Below are 25,787 nucleotides of genomic sequence, written 5' to 3'. Positions count from 1 at the left end.
TGGGAAAATGCTGAGAGAAAATGGAAATTTAAGCTGTGCACCTAGCCACTGTGGTTTTTGGGTTTTTAATAGTGCTTCGTTTGTAAGGTCTTGGGGCAGAGAGAGTTTGTGTTGAGTTCAGGGTAGTCATAGCCCGTAAGTGAGGATTTCTAAATATTACGGTATTGCAGATAGTCCTGTAAGCAAATTGTTCTCTCTATGAACAACAAAATACATGCAGTTACAGATCAGAGGATCTCAGAACAAGGTACAAATATTAGTCCTACACCACAGCCTGAACAAGTCTTATACCTATTCTACAAATGAGTTGGGTGCTGTATGGGAAGGTCAACTGACTTGTTCCAGACCTCACTACTAGTTAGTGGACGTATCAAAAGCAGAACACAGCCATCTTGGCTCCAGGGTCCTTGTCTTTATTGTTTAGCTCTGGCCTTGAAGTACTGAACTTTTTAGATTAAAAATAAAAAGTTTGTCCTTAAACCACATTGTTAGATAAGCTTGATCTTGGATATATTCCCCCATGTAGATACTCATCACTGCCTTAGTGTTTAGACTGATTTAATAATTACACTGAAAATTAATTTTTTTTTAAATGTAGTAGGAATGGCATCAACTGGTATTCCCAGACTTAAACACCCAAAATCTGGGGTAAATGAGAACCTGTAACTGAACTCTGTGTCTGGCTCCATCCCTGGATATATTTTTGGAGTCAGACTCGCATGGGGTTGAGGCATTTTCTTGTGGCTAATGGATGCAGAGGGAGATAATGGACAAGCGACCGGTGGCAAAAAACTGAGATTTAGCATGTTCATGTCTAACAAGGCACTTAGAGTGTTTTGCAGGGGTGTGTGCTGCTTCAGGAAATGGGTTTAATGGTCAAGGAGGGCCCTTGTTTTCTAGCCTCCTCAATTCAGATGAATAGCTAAGATTTTGAAAGAAATTGGAGAGCACTGTGCCTCCTTTAAGGTTTGTCCCCTCCACTCCTCAGCCTTCCTCTCTGTTGGGTGCTCACTAGCAGGATAAGGATAATCCTGCCCTACACAGCAGAAGGGCCTGGGCCATGTTGCCCCTGCCCAGCAGATCTTGAACCACTTGCACCTGCAGCCACTGTTCCACCTCATCTCCTGGGCTGCTTTTTGAGGTCAAGCAAGACAAACGACAGTGCAGCAAACAACACAGTCACTCCTGAATATTGTATCTGGAGGGGATTACAAACTCAGGCAGATCTGAGGGAGGAAGGAAATCTGCACATAGTTCCTATGTAGGTCTTAACTTCATCTTAGAAATACTCAGGTATTTTATGAACAAGTCTCCCAGTGATTTGTGGCATGTGGCTCCCAAGGAGGGCAATAGGAACTGGGGTATTCCCAGGGAGCTACGCTGAAATCCTCCTGAATGGCTCCTCTCAGTCACAGCCCATGTGGGGACAGCAGGACAGCCAGTAGGGGCATTGGTGTGTAGTCTAAAAGCTGGGTGTTTATAGCAAACAGATAGAAAGATAGCAATGCTCATGTGGAAATCAACTACACAGCTGGGCACAGGAGTTACTATTGAGACCACAGGCCTTCGGAGCCAATCTAGAGCTGCTTCCCAAGGGCCATGGACATACCTGCCCTGCCCTTCCCTTGCTGCCATCTCTAATCATAGGCACAATTTTGGTCAGTGGCTTGTGGCCAGACTTGCTCAGGGCCAGCCCAGGGAAGAATAGGGATGGGCAAGCATGTCCTGCAGCTGTCCCGTTTGTAGCTGCCAGGCTGGGACCCCAGTGCTGGGACATCAGTGCAAGGGAACAGGGCTGAAGCAGGATTTTAGGACAAAGGGGATGTAAGAAAAGAGCCCCAGCCCTGGAATCCTGGCTCTGCTAGCTGGGATCCTGGCTGGGGCCTCTCACTGTGGCACTGAGGTTGTGGCTCTAGAGGCAGCTTATTGCCCCACTGACTGGGTTGTGAGGGTTTTGGCAGATTGGGATGCTCTGCTGAGAAAAAGCCCTCTGGTTGTCACCTCTCTCACTTCTCTGTGCTTAAAGCGTATTTTCTCAGTTTGCAGTGTCAGGGGGCTGGGTGCACTGTGAAGCAATTTGGATTCTGCATTGATAAGGCGAGTGCAAACTGTCCCCACAGCTCTCAAGAGCAGAATCAAACTGAAACTCACCACTCAGAGTAGAAAGCACATAACACCCACAGCTACAGACATGCACAAATTGCTGCAATATAGATTAGAAAAGGAGCCCTGTTCTGCACCCTCTGGTCTCATTAAAAACACGCACACACATCAAATCTTCACTGAATGACTACAAGCACCAGCGCGTGTTCCCTCCTAAACACCCAACTTGTAACGGCTTATTAAAAAGGCAAATTTTCACTTTTCATGTATTCTTGCCCCCCTTAGCACCTGGTTGCAATTTCTACAACATTTTTAACTTCTGTTTTTTTCATGACTGGTTGTGAGTAAAGTGAGACCTCTCTGGGATACCACCCAGCCTGGTAACTGGGTCCCCGCCTAGGGACGTGGCTCCAGCGTAGCCGGAAGAAACCAAACTCCCCTCTCTTAGTAAAGAATTTGTGCATAGGGTTTTGAGGCTGACAAGAAGAGCAAATCTGGTCTGTAAAGATGTACAGAACCTGTCCCTTAAAAACAAAAGGTCATCTGAATACACAAGGTAGACTAAGAAGGTGAAGGTGGGGGAAGAAAAACGTTTCCTGGAGTTCACAGAAGGACAGCTCTCACACAGAAAATTTTGCCATAGGAAAGCTGTAGGGAGACTGGGAACTATAATATCCAAGAAATCACATACAGAATGCTGCCTTCCACACTCCTCTTCCTGCCCAAAAGCTGGCCACTGCTTTGCTCATTTAAGTTAGGATTTAGTGTGTAAAATTCAGCTGGTAAAGGCAGGAGCGTTGGGTCTCCTTAACCCTAAGACTGGTACCACATTCTAACAGCTGAGTCCTCAGCACGGGCGAACTGGGAAAGAGGTTTTCAGCCTCTGATTTTGCTGTGCGTGGTTTCAATATTGCAGGAATCGCTTCTCTTCCCAGCGCAGTGTGGCCACTTTGGGGCAGGAATGCTGTAAGGAATCTCACTCGGTCCTTGGATAAGGAAATGATCAAGGACTTGCTTATTCACAATTAATGGAGAAAAAGAGCTGAAAGCCTTTATTAATCATTGCACAATAAGGAAGTCATACTGGTTTTGCTCCCTTCAATAGGGCTATTTTGTCACACCTACCTAAGTGGTTTGGCATCCCAACCATCTCTCCACGTGCAGCTGGGGAGGAGGAAGGAAGGCCCACTGCACCCAAATGTCACCAAGGTGCCTGGCTGACAGCTCACGGGGAGGAGGGAGCTCTGAGTGTCCATCTCCCTTTCCTGGAGGGCCAGGCATCTCTTTTTAGAGATCTCTGCCCAGTGCACACACTGGTGCTGCCTGTCTCCATGCTTTGGGAACAGGTTTCTGCCCCAAGCCCTGGTGTCAAAAAGGAGCAGAAACTCATGCATGCCCTGTGCCAGAGTTCCCCCCTGCCAGGGAGGATCAGCTCTTAGGGGTGTGTGCCACCCACCCAGTCACTGCAGATCCTTGCCCCACTACTGGGCTTCTGCTCCCTTGTTTACCTATCGTGGCAGGCAGTCTGTGTAACCCCCAGCTTCAGAAAGCAATTTGTGGCTGGATGTGGTGGCTGGCAGGTGCCTCTGAAGTGCCAGGAGACAGATGTTCAGGCTCTGGGCTTTGGCTGGCACAGGGAGCTGTATTGCTGTGCTCTAGAAAAGGGTGCCGGGGGTGATGTCTCAGGGGCCTTTCCTAGGTGAGCTTGTGCAGGCTGAAGTTTGTAGAGCTGAACAGCCTGAGCCAGCAGAGCCTGTGCTGCCTGGAGGTGGAAAGCACCATTTCATCTTTCCTGGGCTGGGTTTTCCTGTGCAGAGCACCATTCAACCAGTGCCAAGGTGCAAGCTCTCATGGTGGAATTAAGGATACTTTGACTTTGAAGCAGAAGGCAATGTCTGCTTGCACACACCTCGCAGCAGACACCTGACCTCTCTATCATGGGACAAGAATACAACTTTGCATTAGAAGGCAGCACTCAGGCAGCAATAGGGACTTGGTGAGGCTTAGTGGTCCCTCTCCCATTTGGCTGCCACAGTGGAGTGCTGGGAAATGTTCCCCAATCTCTTAAAAATGAGTGAAAGCAGAGTCATGCAGCATGTTGGAAACTCTATCATTGATGGCAGTTGGTACAAAGGTGGCCTCAACTGGGATGCAAATGTGCTCCTTGCCAGCTCTTCCATGTGCTTCCCATGAGAATGGGAAGGACAGCAGCCATGCTGGTTGCAGGATGGATCTGTTTCATCATCTCATGAAAAATTAAACACTTACGGTTTTGGGAAGTGCCATATCTTTGACAAAAAGTCTTGTTTTTCTGCTGTTCAGGCAAGACTGTGCTGAAGTTGCCAAAATGTCAACCTGTGCCCCCCACATCCCAGGCCAGGCAGCTGCCTTTTCCCTGCCAGCCTACCCCAACCCTGGGCAGAGGAGGGAAACCTCCCCCTCAGTGCCAGGGCGGCTGCTTTGATGCTGTCAGTGAGTTTTTCTTTAGCCACCATGACAGCCTGTGTTTTGCAGATACCTGCCCCATGATGGGCACATTCCTCAGCTGCACTGCATCCACTCAGCTCCAGCTCATGCAGTAATTAGCCAAGTGTTTCCTGGCTGCCTTTAATTACAGCCACAACTATTTCCCTCACTCTAATGTAACACCTCTGAATGACAGCAAAGGTTTTGGGCCGCATCCCACGCGGTCCCAGCACGTGTTGAGACGCAGCCGTGCACTGGCAGACACTGATTTGAACCCAAAGGGCTCATACCCCCTCAATGAGTCACATTTTTCATTTTCGACCTCAAGGCCATAATTGGCCACACTGGGAATTAGCGGTGTCTCCCCAGTACCCAGCTGAGAGGCACTGGGCTTTATAAACCAGCCAGAATGGCAGGATCCTCCCTAAATCTGTGCTTGAGTCTATCTCAGCTGTAATTCACCCTGTCCTGTGGCAAAGCAGCTCAGCTGGCAAGGCCACATTGCCCAACACGTTTGGCCCCTGAACATTTTCACACTGACGGCAGCAAGACGGGCATGAGGCCTGCCCGCCCACAGGCAGCCAGCGGCTCTGTGCTGGGGCACGCGCTGTCGCAGGGCTGCGTTTTGTGGCAGCTCCCAAATCGATTAGCTTTTCCCCCCTGCCCCTAGTTAACGCTGTTGTGGTTATCCGACCTGGTGGTGGTGGTGTTGCCATGGCTGAATCCCGCTGTACTGCTGCTCGGAGCACATGCCATCAGCGGCTCCATCCGGCTTGGGGGCCGCCAGAAACCAAGGCAGCAGCTGCCGGGCTCGGCCTCGCGAGGCTGTGATCTATAACGTGCATTGTCTTTTTATGTAATGTGTTTTATTAAACATCTTCTAAAGCTTACAAGTGTCCCCAGGACATAACTCTCCAGCACAACGTAACGCTCTGCCAAGTAATGAAGTATGATTTATGGTGGTAATGGTTATCCTATGTTTTTTACAAAAAATTATTACAGCAATAGCTCTGTCGAATATGGGAATATAACATGCTGCATTTGGCACGTTTATGACAACAGTGCTCTGGTTTTCTTAACTCCACAGTTCGGTGTTGGCAGTATTTCAAATTCTTGAGACAGATGTTTAAATGAATTTTTTTAAGAGGACAGTGAAATACTTTTAAAACATCATACGGCGCTGAGTGTCTCAATATGCGCAGGAACGTTATTTCTTTAACATTCAGGTAGGGCAGGGCAGCACATGGCCTCTCTGGTTTAGATCTCACGGTAAATGATGGAAGTAGCAAATGTTGAATTAGCTTTCTGGGGCATCCTGGCCTGCTGTTACTCTTGGGCTGAGGTGGGGAGGGAGGGGTGGACACTTGACCTTCCCCTGGATTTAGTGCAGTGTTCACATCTCCTTTGTGAGCACTTAACAACAGATCCACGTTTGTTTTGAATGCAGTTCCCACCATGCTGAGACAGGACTAAGTGGTCTCACACTGACATTTTGAGTGTGTCATTGTGGTCCTGGTGGTTATGGTTTCAGGCCAGAAATGACAATCATTTGGAAAAATGTAAATGAGAACCCTGGTCACATATCTCTGAGACAGATAGCATTCAAGTATTTCCATTGAAACACAGAAAATTCTTGGCTTTTTTTTTTTTTTAAAAGGTACTGGCTGAAACTGAGGAAACCTCTGTACAAAATGAAGCCAGGGTATTCAGCTCTGGCATTGCTGTTTGCAGCTTTCAATGAGGGAAAATCAGAACCCACAAAGGCAGGAGTCAGCATTGCTGAAGACACCAGTGCCCTCAGTGAAGCAGCACTGGGGCCACAACCAGGCTGCGCACCCAGTTGGTGCAGAGAGATTGAAGACAAGGGAAGCATCAGTAAAGCAATGAACACTTATATTTAATTTACATTTGACAATTTGCACATAAATAATGATGTAAACCAATACGTAAACATACGATAGTTTGTTGTTCTAGCAAAGTAAAAAGCCTGTTAACTTTGGTCAGAGTCTTTCTTAAGAGAGACAAAAAAACCCCCAAAAACACTGTTGATTGTTGCTACATTCACATGTAAAACGTCTAAGGGAAGGGGGAAACAGTAAAGAGAAGTAACAATTCTTAAAGCTGATGCATATAAATTCTTGTAAATTTTGTATCAAATACAAGAAAGCACTACAGGCAATAATAGGAAAAGTGTGTGTCCAGTGACAGAGTAGTGATACTTTGGTTTATCCTACAATTAAGTACTATATTTATGAACTATTGCTACATTTAAAAGATGTCAGCCTCACAATTTGCAGGAGTGGAAATGTTATGAACTGGAGCCCTTCAAAAGCTGTGTTGGGAGACCTGTATTTCAGGATTGTTTGTTTTTTTTACAGAAGGCATTAAAATGAAGTTTGCTGAAAAAAAAAGACCACCGAATCCTGAATTGTTGAGGTGGACTTTAAAAATTTTTTTAAGAACATAACCAGACAAAAAGGGATACATGGAGGGAGGTGTGTAATAATGCTACTTATATTCATGTGAGTTGACTGTGCAACTCGTTAGTGGCAGGGCACAATGAGACAAGGGCCTTGTCCCCCCTTGACTTCCATCCTGCCCTTACTGTGATTTGTGACCACATCACGCACGGGTCATATTTGGCTTCTTTTCAAGTTCTTTCAGTTACATTTTCTGGCTGTCTGTTGACTGACCACCAGCCTCCTTCCCTCCCAGCGCAGACTGCCAGGAGAGCAGGGGACTGAAGGAGCCCTGGCCTGAAAACAGGGTCATTCCCACCAAATTCACTGAGATGTCACACGTGGATGCATGATGATGTCACTCACGTGTTTGCAAGTCCCGGCTTCACCTTCAGCTGTGCGTGTGTATTTGCAAGTGATAAATGCCTCGGTACAACCTTCTGGTTTTGAGGTCACTGGTTATTTGCAAAACTGGGATAACATTTGATTTTCACACTTAGATGAAAAATAGGTTTTATTACATGGTTTGGCTCACAACTTAAGTGGTATAAATATATATACATATACATATATCGTATAGTGGTATAAATATATCTATAAATATACATGTATTCTTTGCTACACCTCAAACATCACCATATCATCTTTGGGCTTAGCAAAACAAAAAGATAAAAGGACGTGCATTCTATCTTTCCCTGTGCACATTTTGGTTTCTTCTCTAAAGTAGCAAAGCATTTAGGTAAAACAGCATTGTCTGCACCACTGGACACAAGCACTGAGGTAATTGTTGTTCAACAACTTTGCAATGCCCTTTTCTTCTTTAATTAAATTAACCACAAAATGTACAAACACAAATACTGAGAAAAATCTGAGTCGTACAGGAAGGAAGAAAAAAAATTTATGTGCCAGGAAAGGACTTTGCTCCCCACTTCTACCCAGGCAAAGTGGGAGAGAAAAATACAAGTAAAACTGAACCCCTTCTTTCTCAGGGAATCTGACCATCTTTTTTTTTTATCCCTGGAAGGCTCTGGCCAAAAAACCCAAAATAAAACAAAAATCAGAAGAAAGAAATCTGCCCAAACCCCCTTTTAGGCAGAATATTAATAATATTTGTGTCTTTGCTTTTAAACTGCTTTTGGAAACAAAAGAATGTGAGATTCTATTTTGGAAAAGCCACTTTAAACTCATGTGTTCCTTTGGTCTTAAAGTTACATGACAATATGTGGGGCTAGAGCTGTTTTCTAAAAACCTGTGGTATTGTCCATGGCAGGTCAGTGTTTGCTGTGCCACATCTGTTCCAGGGAGAGCTGCAGGTAGAAACATCTTTCTCCTCTCCTCTGAGAGGCAGGAGAAGTTCTTTCTTCCCTGCTTGCTGCTACTCTGGGTTGTTGGTTTGGTTTTTTTTTTTTGCTTTTCAATTCCCAGTGGGGTGATTTGCTCATGAAAGTACACAGAATTTTTTTTTCAAACCAACAGATCTAGGATTCTGTATGTCACATGTCCAACTTTGGCAATATGAAAAACCACATTTGTTTAAAAGACATTGGTACATAAAATACATTTACTGAAACCCTAATCCTGGGTTCTTAAAACAGATGTGCAGAAAAAAAATATCTACAAGGAATGGCCATAAAACAAAAAATAAAAACATTTAAAGTAAAAATTACAATGAATTTTTCCAGTCATTGTAAACATTTTCCTAATTATTGCTTTTAGAATGATTAATTGCATAATAAATTATGAAGTACTATCATTGAAAAAATAATTATGGATAGATGATTGTCTCTTAGTAACTGGCGAGGCAATGCACAGTCCTTTGCCCCTTTTTATGCCCTGAGAAAACAGTAACTTTGGAGTTCCTTCTTTCAGCTGGAGAGCGTAGGGAAACTACTGTAAGCCAAGATTGCTTTGCAGCATTGAAACTATGTACAAGCAACTGCTACAGGCACCCTGACTTGCCAAGTCATAAATAAAAAAAAATCACTTTGCCAAAAAGTCTTAAGGGTCCATCGGTTCAATTGTTTCTTGCTTGACCTTTACAGGTAACAGAGGTAGTGGGTGACTGTGAGGCAACTTCATAACTGACATATCTGACGACTCGTAAAGGTTGCATCCTGAGGAGATAAGCCCATTTCCCAGGTTCCTCTGTAGAGAGACTTTCAGATTAGCTCCTTCCATTTCCCTCCTGAGCATGGTCAGTATATCCTTCTCCACGATCGACGTTAAGTCGATATTGTCCTCCACTTCTTCCAACTTGTCAGCATTGTCACTGATATCGAACTTCTCGATCTCCTCATTGATTCGGTTCAGGTCCTCCATGGAGAGGCCAGAGGCAGGGGCAACGGGGCAGTTGCCCTTCAGGTGGACCTGGAGGCTGCAGAGGTGAATGTAGCTCTTGTGGCAGTGGATGCATTTATGGGGGCGTTCCCGGGTGTGGAGACGCTTGTGCAGCTTCAGGTGCACAAACTGGGTGAATTTGGCCGGGCAGAGCTTGCACTGGTAAGGCTTCTCTCCAGAGTGGAGCCGCAGGTGGGTTTTGAGATTGCTGGTGCTGCTGAACCGCTTGTGACAAACCTAATGTGGGGGGTGGCAGAGAAACAGCGAGTGAGTGGGAGGCGATTTTATGGTTTAAATCACAGACACCTAGGAGGAGACGGCAGGACGAAGCAGCAGCTTTCTATATCTTCACACTTTCTCACAAAGGGAAAAAAATCCCCACCTTTTTTTATTTAAATATTGCTGAATGTCATTTTGAGTGTGGCTGATGGCAAAACTGTATCAGGCAGATGTTGCTCTAGCAGGCTGCAGGCAATCGTGCTGTCTCACAGATGCTGCTGCACAAGGGCTGGGCCCAGCTGCGGTGTGGATTCTGGCCCTGAGCAGCCAAGGGTTTGTCCCTCAGCCCTCCCTGCACACTGTATGGGGTGTGCAAAGCCCTGCCATCCCTTTGGCCTCAGAAGGAATCATCTCTCTCTCTGTGCATTACATACCTGACACTCGTGGGGTTTTTCTCCCGTGTGTACCAGATAGTGCTTCTGGAGGTGAGCCAGCTGTGTGAAGCCCTTATTGCAAGTCTGGCATTTAAATGGTCTCTCTCCGCTGTGTACTCGGAGGTGCACCTAGGGAGAGACAAAGCAATTAACAATTTGCAGTTTCCAGTACTACAACAAAAGTGCTTTCAGATGTTTCCTAAAGTCAGCGGAAGAGTCCCATTGCCAAAATACAATGTTATCTAGTTAATTAGGTGGCGTCAGTATTAAAACACACAACCACGCTTTCTTGCTGGGGGATGCTGTACTAAGCCCAGACGAATAAACAGCCTAACAAGCAAGGGAGGCCTGACCCTGCTTTTCCTCGAAAATCTACAGGGAGAAACCTGAGCCTTCAAAGAAGGCTCCTGTCTTATTCTCCACTGCCTACCTTCAGATTGGAGAGCTGGCCAAAGGTCTTGGAGCAAACATTGCATTCGTACTTGATCTTCCCATTCTGCTTTTTCAGTGGGTATGGGAGGGTTTTGTAACCGGTCACATTCCTCTTACTTTTAATGAGATTCATGGCTTCTTCACCGCCGGTGGCAGCCAACACCACTGAGGTAGGTTTAGGTTGCATTATGTGTTCCGAACTGGCTGCTGTACCAGCGGTGGGGGACCCACTGGTAGGGCTGCATGGCTTGTCCTTCATGCTGGCAGCAGCGCCCGTGATAGAGAAGGCACTGTTGGGTGCTGGTATGAGGAAGTCTCTTGGATGATCAGGCTGCAGCAGTCGACGGCCTCCTTCACTGGGCAGTGAGCTGGGGAGCGTGGTAGGGTTCAGCATGTGGTGGGAAAGGCTACCTCCACTGAGCAGGTTGCCATAAAGAGGATACATCCTTGGGAAGAGATTGAAATTGTTGATGCCATTGATATTGTTCAAAGCGCTCAGGTTATTACAGCTCATATTGAATGGAGGTAACAGGAATTTGGGGTAATGGGGATTGTAGGACGGTAGAAAGGCAGGTGAGAGGTGGCCAGGGGGTGCATATCCAGGATAAGACCCCAATCCTTCTGAGCCATATGATCCATTCAAGTAAGGGTATGGCTCTCTGTGCTCTTGGGAAGTAGGTGCCAGAGGTGAAACCGTGACCCCTGGACTACTGTGGGGGCTTGAACTTTTTAAACTTTGGTCTGGGCTGCTCCTCCCGGAAGGACTCGGTGTAGTAGATGCCTGGATGGGCGAGTGAGTAATGTAGCTGGGTCTGTCCATGCCATATGCTAAGGAAGCTTTCAGATAGTCTTCTGGAATGTGAGGTCGGATTGGGTAGACAACTCGAGGGAAGAAACACCTCTCCGGGCTATAGTTCTTATGTAAATCATCCAAGTCTTTTTCTGGAGTAACTGGTGAAATGTTGGTCTGAAAGAAGTCTTTTCCTTTTGGAGGATTGGATTCCATTTTCAGGATTTCTTTCACACTGTGCTCCTTCTTTGGGATGCTTTTCTGATAAAGCTCATCTTTATCAGTGCTGTGCTGCTTTGGATTAACGTGGGTTTGTGCTGAAATACAAAGACAAAGTAATGATTATTTAGATATGTCACTGGTATTATCTCTTTTCAAAACAAAATCTAACTCCTACAAGTTTAGTGGGAAGGAAGGTCATCTCTCAGAGATGAGCAATCATTCAACTTGCCAGAAAACTAATTTTTGTGTGAAGAAATGCCTGCTGGTATTAAGTGTTAATATAAAGCACTGTTAATTTAGGGGATACAGGCCAGTACATAGAGATCTGATGATGATGCATTTGCAGAGTGCCAGTCTCCACTCTGCAAACTGATTTCACCTTTCTTTCCCCTTAAATTTGCCTGGCTTTGCTGTTGAATGTCTCTTTAAGCAGTATTTCTAATAAATGTGGTAACGAGCATTTGTTCACAATACAGGTTTAACTGAAGGACTTCACAGAACACAAGCTCCCAGAAATGTTCCTCAGTAAAATAACAAGGCATAACAAATCGGGTTTTGCCAAACCGCAGCAGTCACTTCACCAGCCAGTTCAATTACTTACAGTACCAAAAAAACCATGGCTGGCTAGGATGAAAGCCTTCTTCAAAGAGAAGGTATTCTCCATCAGTAAACAGATCATTACTCATTAAATATACTGCTTAGGAACATCTACAACAAAGCAGACTATTTACTGCAGATTTCTGTGGCATTCAGTCTATGCAAAACTCCTCTGCTTACAGCTGTACTTTATAAAAAAATGCTGAAGCAAAGTAAAAGAAAGCAAGACTGGTTGGCTCCAGCTTAAGTTGAAATGTGCTTAAAAAAAAAAAAAGGAAAAAGAAATATGTATTTAGAAGGAAATAGAAGCTAGCATGCATTCATCTCAGTTCAGCACATATTCTATTTATTTGTATTCAAAGACCTTGCTATCTGGACATAATACAATCTTAACAGCACACTGAAAGACAAATTCAGTAGAAAAACAAATCTGCCTTTATCTTTGTTACATAATCTTGATTACTTGTAAGATATTTTGTTATAGGGGGAAAAACTACAAGAAGGTTTCATTATCTTAGTTAGTGCCAGGCTTTCCCTCAGGAGGTGCAAGCCAACACCAGTAGGTACGTGACTCTAAACCATTGCAGTCCTTTAGAAACGTTTCTGCTTCCATGACTGACTGTTCTTACTTCACTATCTGAGGTGAGAAACAGTTATTTCTGATTTTTGGAGGATCATCTGAACCCAGTGAGGAACGTAAGAACAGGCAATGACCACGCAGCTTTCAACACGGATTCTTTGCTTCACTATGCACTACCCTGATGGAATCTATCATTTGGCAACATTACCCTATAAGGCAAAGAAACAGCCATTTATTAAACGTATCCAAGAAAACAGCTGTTTTCAAAGCACGCGCCTACTTACACCAACCCACTTTACAGTAGCATCCTTTTTGAAATGGCATTAGACTAGTAGCAAGCAAATTTAGTTTGAGATTTGTTGGTAATTTGTGTGTTTTCAAGCTGCAATGAAATGCAACTGAACACAGTTAAATTCAATTAAAATATTTATGATAAAACTTAAGAGTGTTGTACAGCAAGCATGTACACAGATAAGTGCACAGAGAGCTTCCCAATTAGTTCCCTCAGTATCTAAAATTTAATCCAGAGCTGTATCAAAAATAAAGTAATAACATATTGTGTTGTTTGACTTTAAAAAACATCTACTTTCTTTGGTCATTTTGTCTGTAATCCTGGACTGGTAACTCATTTTTTAAATGTCAACCAGATTTTTGGGCACAGCATAGAGGTCCTCCTAGGTCCAAGAAGCTCCACAATGGCACTGTGGATAATATTATCTGTATCTTCTTATCAGCTGCCTTTCACCACAGCAGTCTCTCAGAGCAAACATTCCTGGTGACACTATCAGCATTGGGAAGTATCAAGACCAGGCAGTATTGAAAACTGGACAGGGGGGTGAGAAGGAGGACTTGTGAAGCCTTGCAGCAGGAAAAATAAATAAATACCACCTTATCAGGCCCATATCAGTTTCTCAGTGGGGTCTGTCAAGCAGGAAGTTCAAATTGACACTTTTCTCTTTTAAAGAAAAAAACCCAGGAGGAGGGGAAGAGGAAGGAGAAATGCTGGTGGTGCTGGAAAAGTGATAGAGAAACTGGGGCCACTTCAGCTGGAGAAACAACTCCGACTGTCACAAGGTTAAACACGAGGGTGGGGATGTACGTGCCTTATGTGCAGGAGCAAGCCCAGGAGTGACAGAAAGGAAGCTCACGCAGAGATCGTAACTTTCTTTGTGCAACAATCCCATGCTCTCTTGACTGACTAAAGATAATTGCTCTTTTCTTCCCCTCTGAATTTTCCCAGTAAAGCTGTCCCTCCTACTAATTTCCATGCATAGACAGAAGTTGTGGTATTTAAAATTTATTTTTCAAGTCTAACTGTGATAGGTCTCTTTAGTTTGCAAGCTATCTGTGGTCCATAAATCCCCTCTTGGCTTTTCCCCTATTACCTGAGCACAAGGGACACTTGGGAACACCAGAGAGATCAAAACATAAACAAGTGTGTCAGCACTGTGTAAAATAAGAGAAGGTAATGTCGGGGGCCAAGGAGAGGTTCTTAAGTTTTATACTGAAGGTGGATTTAAACCAGGGCTGAAACTGATTGAGAGGTTTACAGCCTTTCTTGTTGCTCTTAAAGGAGCCATACTTCAAAGTTAAAGAGATATATTTCTTATAAATGGATGTTTTTTCTGAACTTGTGATCCTAGATATAAGTTTTTACCAATCAGAATGTCTCCCTCTCACTCTTGAAATGCATTTCTCCCCCTGCCCCCATACACACACACACACACACATATACATACTAAATATAGGCACATACTATTCCAAGATCTGTCTAGTTTCTGTGGTCAGAGAGACACACAGAAAAGAGATTCATGACAAAACAAGAACAGTGCAGCTGCATTTTTAAGTTACTGATCTAAGAAGGGTGGGGGGGAAGAAAGAAAAAAACCCCAGACGTGCCTCTTGAGGAGTCTGATCCACTTCTGAGGTCAACAGATTATTTGCTCAGATTTTTTTTTATCTGCAAACAGATATTTGCTGAGATTAGTGCGTGCATGCAAGAGGAAAAGGAACGAAACTCCTGTTACTTTTAAGTATTAATAAAACTTGAGTGAAGGGGCTGCCTGAAGTCACTCCAATGTGGGTGTTCCAGCTACAGACTGCTGCAGAGCTATAGCCTTTGCTCTTGGTTCTTGTGCTCTGAGCAGTAGCCTGACAAACATTTCATGAAAACAGTGATCTGGTTTTTTCTCTAAAAACTTGAAAAACGGTTGTAGGCAGACAGTAATTTCAATAGTAATTTCAGGAGTGAGATGGTACTGAACACTTTGAGTGGTGGAGCTTAATTATGCCGATTCACATTTTTGATCTAAATTAAGCACCTCTTTTGCTAGTAGAAAGAGAACCTCGAAGTTGTGAAGCGGGCAAAACAAAGACTGTTTCCACTCAAAATGAGAACAGAGACCAACATTTAGAAGTACATAATTTGATCATCTGTTTTCTAAATGTGTCCATGGCAGTGTGACATGCCTTTGAAAACTTTTTGCTCAGAGAAGGTCTTTCCGGGAGCCTTCAAATAATTCTCAATATTAAGACAACTTCAGGCCCTGAATTCTGATTTTGTGAAGACAACCTCTCATATCATTTAAAAATCGTTTTCCTGAGCCCTTTTGAACATTCCAGGAGGCATTTTTTTAAGCAAGTGCAGATGTTTCCTATCAACCCAAACAGAAAAGCTTCAAAACCAGAAAGTGAAACTGCCCATAAACAAAAGGGAAAACGAGCGACAGGGCTGAGCTAACGGCCAGCATATCAGGGCCAGCAGGAAGAAAAGATTAAATAGCATTTAAAAAAAAAGCGTTAAAAACTTAATCTTCACAGAACTGGAAACATTTTAAATAATGCCTTGTTAAACCTGTTAATGAAACAGAAAGATTGCCAAGTATTTTGTAAATAGTCTTCCCCCAACTTGAATTTTTTTCTGAAGCTTGACCAAAAGATGTCACCTGCCCGTACTTGACTGAGGAGACAAACATGACATGAGCAGCAGGAAGTTGCATCATATGATTGCAATATATGAACATTATTATCAAATAGTCATGTCCTGAGTCAATGCAATGGTTTGGATTTTGTTGGGCTTTTGTTGTATAGGGTTTTTTTTGTTTGGTTGGTTTTTTTTAACTGTTATCCTCTCCACCCCTCCATCCCAAAATAATCCTCCCATGTTGAGGTAAGAATTAAATTCTAAACTATGTGGAACCACCAACGCAAATTTCCTCAGTCTTTGCTAAAAAAAAAAATCACAGACTAAAAGACAATCTGAAGGAGCGGTTGAATGAGGTTAAGCACATTTAACAAATTACTGATAATTTATTTTTAGCAGAATACAGAAATCTTGTGTCACCATACTTAAAACTATTTTCTGGACAATGGCACCATCTGAAGGTGACATCTCAAATCTTGACAAAAAACATCAGGGGCCTCAAAACAGGCAGGAAGGAGAAGGGGATAATTTGGAATGACACTGAGTTTCCAGCATTGGGATAATGTGGAGTCTTGCCTCTGCCACTGTTGTGCAACTCCTTGCAGGCACTTCAACATCTATCTGAAGTTATGTAGCTCCACTCAGAGCTAATCACAGCTGTGAAGGTAGGTGTGTGCTCCAGCGTCCGAAGGACTGGGTCAAAGGCCCCAATTCAGGAAAACACAGAGGACAGGGTTAAACCCACAACTAAGTACATACCTAATTGCTGTCTTGCATCTGGATGCTTTCCTTCTGTGGCGCAAATGAACTAATGCTAGGGAAGTTACCTTTAATTTGAAAGTTTGCTGTTACAGAGGCAAGTAGATGTTACATGTGGGTGTGTAAATACATTTATGCTCTAAAGTGGTAGTTCTCTCATTTTTGAGGCCACTAATTACAGGAAATAAAGCCAGAGAAATTCCCTGATACATTTTTCCCCAGAGGCCCATCCTGCTCTGGTGCTTCAAGAGGAACTGAGGTGCTGAACTCTAAGGCTGTGATCCCCAAACCCTTGAGGCACTTAAAGCAGCTGCCTATATTTTAAGTTGGCAAGACTGGAAGGTCTCTGTAGGTGTGTGTCCCAGGTGGCCTCTCCTGTGCTGGGCTGGGCAGGCAGCCAGCCAAGGTGCGACTCTTCCAAAGCCTCCCACGGGCACCAGTGAGCACTGCACGCCCAAGACACAGTGAAGGGAGAGATCTGGGTGCAACACATCACAGCCACTGGCAGCCTCCCGCCCACACCAGTGTGTATCCCATGGGAGGAGGCCCTGACTTCAGCATGCCTCTTGGGACCTGGACTCCAACTTTCCCTCCCTCCTCCTCAGTGGGTGCCAAAACCAGCAGCCATGAGCTGTGAGAGGTGGTGATGCTCCCCTGCTCCTCTGAGGGAAGCCATACCACTTTGAACACCAAATTATTAACAATCCATTTGGCTGGAGAGGACTTAACTGACTTCCTAGCAGGTGGGGGATCCCCTCAAGCAAGACTGTTTTGATGGGCCAAAGCCCTACGTCTGTAGCAGGTGCAGGGTGCCAGTGAACTGGAGACAAACCCTTTGTGCTTTACTCATGGATGAATGCAGTGCCAGGGTACCTTGGCCAGGCTTTGTGAGAGAGAGAGAGGCTGGAGAGGCAGCACAATGCTCTCTAATTTTAGATTTAACTAGTGGCCTGGGAGAAAGGAGCAGAAGAAAGCTAAACAGTACTGGCATTCATGGTAAACTCATCTGGTTCCAGTACTAATGCTGGAAAAACCACCCTTGCTTGCACCATTGCTGCAGGGACTTTGGCAAATAAGGATCTTTGGGAGACTTCTGGATTTTTCTTCCACACTTTTCAAAAGGTTAACTTTAGAAAACCTCAACCCTTATGGTACCTGTAGGGTTTTTGGCCCAGCTGCAGGCTTTAGGCCTGAATGTGCTGGTCACAAGAATGAGGGAAAAGAAAAAAATGTGTGAAAATTTTTTCTCATTTTCTGAACTGCTATTTTCTTTAGGTGGAAGGAGCTAACATAAAATTTCTAAATGGTTTAAATATAATTATCTTAAAAAAGAAAAATGTCTGTTTCAACCTCAGCATCTGGAAAAACTGCAAACGTTAAGGCTGAACTACAAAATTGTGGCTCAAGTTCCCATTTCTTTAAATCCTTGTATTGAGCCTACTGCTTTTACTAAAATCAGTTATTCTGCCATGTCTAGACACCCGTAGTTTTGACCTGATTAAGAGTAACTGGACAGAGTAAGAAACACTTTACAAATACATTCATTGCTACTTCTGCAAGGAAGCCTAAGGTGCCAGCAGATGCAGGAAACCGATCCTGCGTTTGTGTGTCCTCCTAGCTAGTGGCCAAATGTGCCTGACCAGATCTTAGCAAACTCCTCATCCACCAGAGCCCTACATGCTGTTGTCTCATCTCACCTGCAGGTCTTACTGAAAAGCCAACAGTTCATCATATCAGGAAATAAAACTGCACAGAGAGTGGCGAGATGACATATGTGCAAAGATGACAGAATCAGTGAGATCGTTTTTGAACAGAGAATATAGCTGCGTAAGACATTCCCTCCCTCTCTTCCCTCTGTCATTAAGAGACAACAGGTTTTCTTCTATTAATTTGTAGGAAAAGACAAAAAACTAGGGAAAGGGTGACACCCACAGAGGACAGATGTACTTTTGATTAATCTGAATGTGTGATATCATTTTTGTAACATGGGATGACAATTCTAATGATCCCCAAAGTTACAATGATATTTTTTAACCCATTCTTGTTGCCAAATAACCATAAATAGTTCTTTATATTAAAAAAAAAAAAATCCTGCTTGCAGTTTGTCCTTCAAGTTTCGGTGTAGTCACTGGCAGAAGGACAAAAGAATACTCTGCTCTATCTTAGAGCAGCAGCAGGGGAAGCAGCCTAAGAGTCCACTGAGAAGTCAGCATGAATCTTTCCTTCTCTAGAGGGGCTCTGGGTGAGGTATCAGGCAGTGATTAAGTGAGAAGTAAAGCACCAAGGCTGGAGATCATCAGAAATCACAGAGGAACACAAACTCCTGGAAACACCTCTTCCCTCTGCTACCAGTGCTATTATTTTTGAACAGAAAATGAAAGCTGCAATATAAAGCCAAGAAATGAGGACAAAGTACACTGACCTTAAAACATAAGTAACCAGATGAGAAGACCACAGGAGGTTTGGTCCCATTAGATAAATACGTGTAGATGCAAGGCTCAAAGTGCATTATGCAGTAAACATGTATTTTGTCAGACACCTAGACAGAGTCATGGCACATTGCCACTTCCTGGTACAGCGAGGGCAGCCCTTTGGGAGCATGACTGGACAGCCCAGCCTTTAGTATGTGCTACCAAAGCAGACTTTTGCTCAACACACTGTGAGATCTGAAATTGGAAAGTCTGAGAGTGAACCAACAGCTATGGTTAGGAAGACAGAGGTCAGGTTGTCTGTCCAGAATTTCACCAGATAAGACTCAGAGTGTAAACAAGCAACTGCTCAGATTTTATAACCTCTTTCCATTTGAACAGGCACAGAGTCTTGTGTTGGGTTTTTAATTCCCCTTTTTAACATTCTCTTGTGTTGGGCTTTTTAATTCCCCTTTTTAACATTCTCTTGTGTTGGGTTTTTTAATTCCCCTTTTCCACTCCAAGCTACCTCCTGTGACACAACAGATGATGCAGCTGTGTAATTATACAACTTATTATTAGATCGTATAGGCAGAAGAGACATTACTAGCATTCCTTGTTTATACTGTAATGCACTTACTGAGGTTCATCATTGTCAGCTCTCTGGAGGAGGGATAGTGCAGCCTCTCTGCAAAGTCTCGGCAATACCACACAAGCAGCTCTTGGTTGGCAGGGATGGGCTTGATGGTATAGAAGTAGATGTTCATTCCATTCTGACAAGCAGCCAAGTTCTGCTCCTGAACAGAGTAGCCGGGGTTTACATAACGCATCCAGTTGCTCTTGTCCTCGTTAAATCCATCAATGAAGTGGTGAAGTTCACCACTTGAGTAGATCTGGAATAGAGAGGAAGTGCTTATGAATATATATAAATATATATATAGGCACAATACGCAACACGTATGCACAGAGTCCAGAGGGGAAAAATGATAAGCTCCCCCTTTTTTTTTTTTTTTTAAAGAGCATATATTACTGAAGTAAAGAGTTCAAGCTGTGTTCCTGCCTTTCCAACTATGACATCCTCTGATTTAAGAAGGTATTCAAAGGCAAGTTCACAGTCACCTTTTCCATTTCATCTTAGCCTATGTCTCAGCTTGGGAAAACAAGACCCAAAATCTGAAACGCAGAGTACTCTCCCTGTGTGAACAGTCTACCTTAGAGTCCTTTTCCTGATTCTCTGATCAACAAGTGGGTGACGCTGATGACTGCAGGTCTGAGTGCATGCTTGCATTAATGCTTTGAGTCACCTGTGTATAAGACTGGCTGGCTGCACTACGTCAGAATCCTTCTCACCTCTTTCTATGGCCTCTGTACTTGCAGTTTCCTACCACCTCCACCCAAGGTTTAAACTATGCAAACATCCTCCACCCCCCCCAGAGTCCTAAAGCAACACTTGCTCATAGTTGAACTGTAACCCTTTTGTAGGAAGGCTGGGTGAGGCAAAGATGAAATTCACCTGCCATAACTGAAGGAAGACCTGGAGAGGGGTTAACCCATGAAAAGTCATTTTTCCTGCCAAGGGACATGTTCTGACTTGCCCACGGAGGGGCAAGAAAACATGAATATGAAAACTGCTCAGCGGTTTCGGGGGAAAGAAGTTCCCATCATTGACAGAAGCTACTGTTTCTCGAAATGGTAAGAATAAGAGAATTATTTTTAAAAAGTCAAGAGAAATCCAGGAAACATGCTTGTTAAAAACTCACTGCTTACTCTCAAGGGGAACTAGTTCCGTGCTGGATGAAATGACCAGGCAAAAGCCAGACCTTGAAGTGGGAGCAGCTTGCACCAGCAATGCACCGCGCTGAGCAGGAAATGCCTTTCCAAAGGGGAGACAGAGCTTATCTCATAGGGAAAACACTCCACAGGATGTTGCTGCCCGTGTGCCCTCACCACTCTCGCAGCTCCCTGGCCGGGCAGCGCCCTCCGGCCGGCCGGGACCCTCCTATGCTCCCCGAAGCCCGGCGGGCAGAGAGGCGAGGCGGCCTGGCCCTTTAACGCGGGCCGTAAACACCAGAATCACTTTCTTTAAGAGTAACTTCCTGTAAACTGAGAAGGGGGAAATACATGTGGCCTCATCAAAGCGGCTTGCGAGAGATTTTGCGGTGTGTTTGTTATGAGAAAATGGAAGGGAGCCGGGCGAGTTGTGCTGCATCAAGAGGAGCCTTCGGGTTTCTCTGCTCACCCCGGCTCGCAAACTTCCAGGAACGCGGGGCTCTGGCGCTTGACGCCTGCCACCACTTCCCAAACCAGCCCTCCACCGCTCCCACGTCAGGGCCACAGCTCCGACTCTCCGGCAGAGGCACCCACCAGGCTCCCACCTATTCTGGGGAAGGCGCGACCAGATGTGCTGAGTCACGGCGCGTTCCCAGAAATGACGCGGGCCCGGGCGGCCCCGCTCCCCTGGCGCGGGCAGGGCGCAGGCAGCGTCCCCGGGCGCCTGGCAGATGTTCCCGCTCCTGCCAGCGAGCCCGGGATGCCTTTAATAACATGTGGGGAGTTATCTCCCACGTGTTATTATTTCCTTTGCATATGCAAGCCTGTGTCAGACCCCTAGGAAGGAATTAATTTTCAGTGCAGCAGTCTGTCTTGAACGAATCAAGAGATTATAACAGGGAATTTAATGATGCCTAGATGGTTCCTAGGATATTATTTCTGAGGATCCCTCCGCATTAAGGCTTAAAATCACATCGTAAGAATGATGTCATCTTTCTCACTGCAATGTAGGAATGAAGTCCTGCAAGATGGTTAGCAGCCCCTCTTCCCTGTGTCTTCTGTCTTATGAACAACTGGTGGGGCTAGGGTCAGCATACTGGTCTCTTCCTATACTGGACACAAGCTCCCTAAAAGTTCAGCAAAAAGAAACATTTTGTGGCCTTATTAATGTGAAAACAGTTGCCTGCTGTGTAAAAACGCACATGCAAATAACTGCCTGTGCAATGCTGTATTACGTCGTACAAAGACGATCTGAGAAAACCAAAATGATTCAATTAGGTAGGAAGAAAGGGGTGTGGGAAATGCTGGTGCGTGCCCTGGGTTTCACCTGGATATGAGGTTGGGATATTACTAAGGCAGGCAGGCACCTGAGCGTAGAGGCTTGGACACAGTCCCATATCCACGGAATTAGACACAACCTACATGGCTAGAAGGCAGCAAAACAAATCCATGGAAGGAGATGGGGCTGAAAGAATGTTCTCTAACAATTAATAATGTGTCTGTAAGGAAAATGAGGATTATGTCAGCTGATAAACTGGAAGCATATTCCCCAGCACAGACTGCCCAAGCCAAAATATATTGGCTGCTGCTCCCTTCCAGTTTATGCTATGGAGTACAAATTAGGCACCACCTCTGGTGTTTGTCTCTTTTCCCTTTGCTAAGATCCATGAGCTGTTCTTTTAACAATTCTGAGGAGGCCTAGAAAAATTTATTACTTGAATGATATACACTGAAGACTACCACTACTGTGTTACAGCAGTTCTATACAAGACCTAGGAAAAAATGTCACAAAATATATCATAATTCCAGAGTGAAACCTTATGCAGTACTTTCACAGCTTCTTCATAGTGGGAAAAAACAAGGACGTGATACTTGCATAAATCAGAATGACTTCCCGCTATGAAGAAATGCAAAATAACCTGCGCCCTTACAGCAAGCAGCACAACTATTTCTGTACAGAATCAAGCACTGATACATTTTAGAAGACAGAGCCAGGAAGGGCTGTGCATCTCCACTGCTCTCTCCACCCACACAGTCCCTACATCCAAGATAGCCAGGCTTTTACTTGGCTTAATTCACCCACTGGCCCTGTTTGTGCCTGGCCACATACAGAGGTTGTTCCCTGCATCATGCAGCAGGAAGTGACCCAGCTTCTCAGCCGTACTCATTTAGTGATCTGCTTACTGCAACAACGTGGTGATGCTTTTTCCTGCTTACCCGCCAAAAGTATTTTCTGTTCGCATTCTTGGGAACCGTATCACTGGTATAGATCTCTCCTACCAGGGGTCCAAAGCGTGTTCCTTTTGGGATGTACTCTTTGCTTATAACTCCAGTGACCTACGAGAAGAGCAGCACAGGATCAGTCCATTGCCAGTAGAAAATGAGAAGTCTCCCTCTTCTCCCCTGTCCCCCAAATGTAACACGGTAAAGCAATCAGTGGAAGAATTTTTTTGTGACAGGTCAGCAAAACAGAAATAAATAAATGAACAATCGTGTTGGTTACAATACAACCAGCTTTGTTAGGTACTAACATTTTCCTAAGACATATGGAAGTTAATGATGAATACCACCTTAAAAATGTGCTTTTTGGAAATACATTTACAAGAAGAAACAGTAAGCAAAATGTACAGAGACTGTCAAATATCTTCAGAAGTTATTTTTCCTATCAAAGGCAACCCCCAAAAGTCTAGTTCCAGCAAACAAAAATATGCAGTATCTATCAATCACTTCACTGCTACAGAGCTTGCTTTTCTAATAAGTTAGAAACTGGAATGACTGCTCCTCCAGATCAAAATGAAACCACCCTCCACCCCCCTCCATTCTTCAGTCTATAACTGCCCTAAAGTAGCTAAAAGGAGAACACACAAAAAAAAAAAGAAAAAAAAAAAAAAAAAGAAAAAAAAAAAAAGAAAAAAGAAAAAAAAAAAAAGAAGACAACCTTCAGTTCTCTTACCAGCATACAGTGGCATACTAAACAGAATATGAAGTGACTCTGGGACATGTACTCACAGGTCACCTTCTTGTATAAAAAGGAATCATCAGTTCCGGTAACATATATCAAGTGGGTTTGGTCAAAAAAGGTGTAAGGGTTTTGTAGAAAATGCTCCACTATGCTAGGTCTAAGAAATGTACTCTGGTTGTTCAGCTTCCTTCTTGACAGTAATTATACCAAAAAAAGTCACTGACCACAAATCAGGAAGCAATTCATCATTATTCAGAAGAACGTGCCTTGGAGTAACCCTTTGCAAAACACTGCTGAGTTATTGGTTTTGTCTCTCTGCTTCTCACCGATTTTCTTAAATTTAATGTATCCAAACAATGTTAGAAACCCAACAATTTTGTAAACCAAAAACCCCAAGCCTTTGCAAGATTGATCCTGCTGCTCAGATGGTGGGGAAAAAAAAGAAGGTAAAAAGCCCATTAATTTGGTATTATAACCAAATATATTATAAACTGTCATGGCAAAATGTATTAAGCTTATCCCCTTCACACATCTTGCCACTTGTCTTTTTGCTTGCCAGGATTTCAGAACAAGACAGGAACACCAGCAGTAGTTGAGGAAGACTGAGAGCTGGGATTACTGTTGTCTGTACCCCACAAGGAATCGATGTCCTTACCAAAGCAGATTAGCACTCATCAGAATCTACAGATAGCTCACTCCAGTGAGCTTTTCTATTTCTTTTAACAGTCCTTCTCAGCAAAGGGTGGTAAAAACCCTGGACTGTACGTAGACAGCACTTCACAAATGAGCTAAGCCTTCTGATTTTCTCATGCTACATTTTCTTACATTGTACGATCCTTAATGTGTAAGTGAAGAGGCAGACATAAATCCTTGCCTGTGTACTGGTCAAGATTAAAACTCCCAGTAAAAAATGAACACCTAGCATAATTTCATGTTAAATGTCAAAATAAAGGGGACAAATAACAGCCATGAATTCAAGAAATCACCTGGAAACAGATTGGTGGGTGTACGTGGTGGCTGTTTGTACTTGTTTGCATTTTAACATGTGTTTTCAGCACACTACAAAGAAAAAAAATTAAAACATCAACAGGAGAGGTAGTTAAATGCTTCATTGATCTGTGCATCTGGACTGAAGAGAGAGAAGAGGGACTTCCAGAAATTTTCCTATACCTACCATATGCTGAAACAAGCTCAGTGGCTCAGTTTTATTTTTGTCTTGCTTATACATGTCTCATAGAGAGCTGAAAAAGGCAGATGTTCTTCTCATTTTCCTTATGTATCTTCATTTACATCCATCTGCCCTCTCAAGAAAAGTTCACAACCAAGCTACAAGCACACCCTACCAGTTTTACTGCATGATAGCTTGAGATTTTTCATGGTTTTAAAAATACCTTGGCCCTAATTAAAACGACTAATGAAATTCTCAGAATCTCTAGAAATCACTCCTTGAACTAGTCAACTTGAAACAGTCTCTGACACAGCAGATACTTTTTGATATCCACCTTACAGACAGCATTTGTATTCAGCTATGCCAGGGGAGAAGCAAAGATGATTTCTCACCCTGTACCCATCAGAATTTGGCAGAAGAGGTTCTGCACATCTGTGTGTGCCAACGCTGAAGCTTTGCTAAACCAGGCTATAAAGCTGTCCAGACGACTTTTAGCTGACGGTAGCTCTCTGGTCAGCAATTCTCGGCCTCCACTGTTCCCTCACCAGCTCAGCTGATGAGGTCGAGGAGGGGCACCTGCCAGCAGAAGGGTGCCAGAAGTGCCAAGGCAGCCTGGCTCCAGACTGCCGGCAAGCCCCCTGCCGCAGCCAAAAGGGGCTCCTGCCCCGCCGCAGCTTAGCGGGGGCGGCTTAAGAGAAGGAAGCAGGGAGCTGCCGAGGGCTGGCCGGTAGGACAGCGGCGCAGCTCCGGGTCCGGAGCCGGGGGTGAGCCGCCCCCGGGCTGCCGGAGGGCTGTGCCAGAGCAGCACTTCGAAGCTCTGTCCGCCAGGTGTCCTCCAGCGCGCCGCTCCGCTCGGCGCGGAGCCCTTCCCGGGAGCCGCGGGGAGCCCGGCGCGGGCTCCCAGAAGCGGAGCCCTTCTGCTGCCGCCGCCCGGGCGCTGCCTGCGGGGCCCGCACCGCGCCGCACGGCAGCCACTGCTGCCCCCGCTAGTTCTCTCCACAGGCGCTTACCCCCTCTCCTTTCAAAGCTCCCGGCACTCCGCCGCGTCCCTCCTCTCAGTGCAACAGCATTTCCAGCAGGAAGGTGCAGCCCGGCGTCAGCCGGAGCCCGCTGCCCCCTGCCCGAGCGGGGCCGGCTGCGAGCGGCGCTCGGGCGCGC

At 44.7% G+C, this 25,787-nt stretch overlaps 1 protein-coding gene across 9 annotated transcripts in view; it reads right to left on the bottom strand.

The window, feature by feature from the left end:
- Positions 1-6,445: 6,445 nt before the first annotated feature.
- PRDM1 (PR/SET domain 1) overlaps positions 6,446-25,787 on the bottom strand; it is a 112,654-nt gene continuing 93,312 nt past the window's right edge. For 8 of the 9 annotated variants that reach the window (XM_042017253.1, XM_042017255.1, XM_042017251.1 and 5 more), the window contains 5 exons: positions 22,717-22,836; positions 19,370-19,622; positions 10,449-11,557; positions 10,019-10,147; positions 6,446-9,602 (listed from right to left, as the gene is read on the bottom strand). In XM_042017253.1, coding sequence (XP_041873187.1) covers positions 9,027-9,602; positions 10,019-10,147; positions 10,449-11,557; positions 19,370-19,622; positions 22,717-22,836 — 2,187 coding nt within the window. In that variant the 3' untranslated portion in view covers positions 6,446-9,026. Of the gene's footprint in view, positions 9,603-10,018; positions 10,148-10,448; positions 11,558-19,369; positions 19,623-22,716; positions 22,837-23,452; positions 23,474-25,787 lie in introns of those variants that run through there. The other variant, XM_042017258.1, reaches the window with a different exon arrangement.

This window comes from Corvus kubaryi, unplaced genomic scaffold (assembly GCF_017639235.1).
Source record: "Corvus kubaryi isolate FWS band 111438036 unplaced genomic scaffold, C.kubaryi_AGA036_p1.0 split3-73, whole genome shotgun sequence".
In the NCBI taxonomy this organism is placed as follows: Eukaryota; Metazoa; Chordata; class Aves; order Passeriformes; family Corvidae; genus Corvus; species Corvus kubaryi.
Note: the sequence above shows the minus strand (reverse complement) of the source record. Positions and strands in the feature narration are given on the sequence as shown.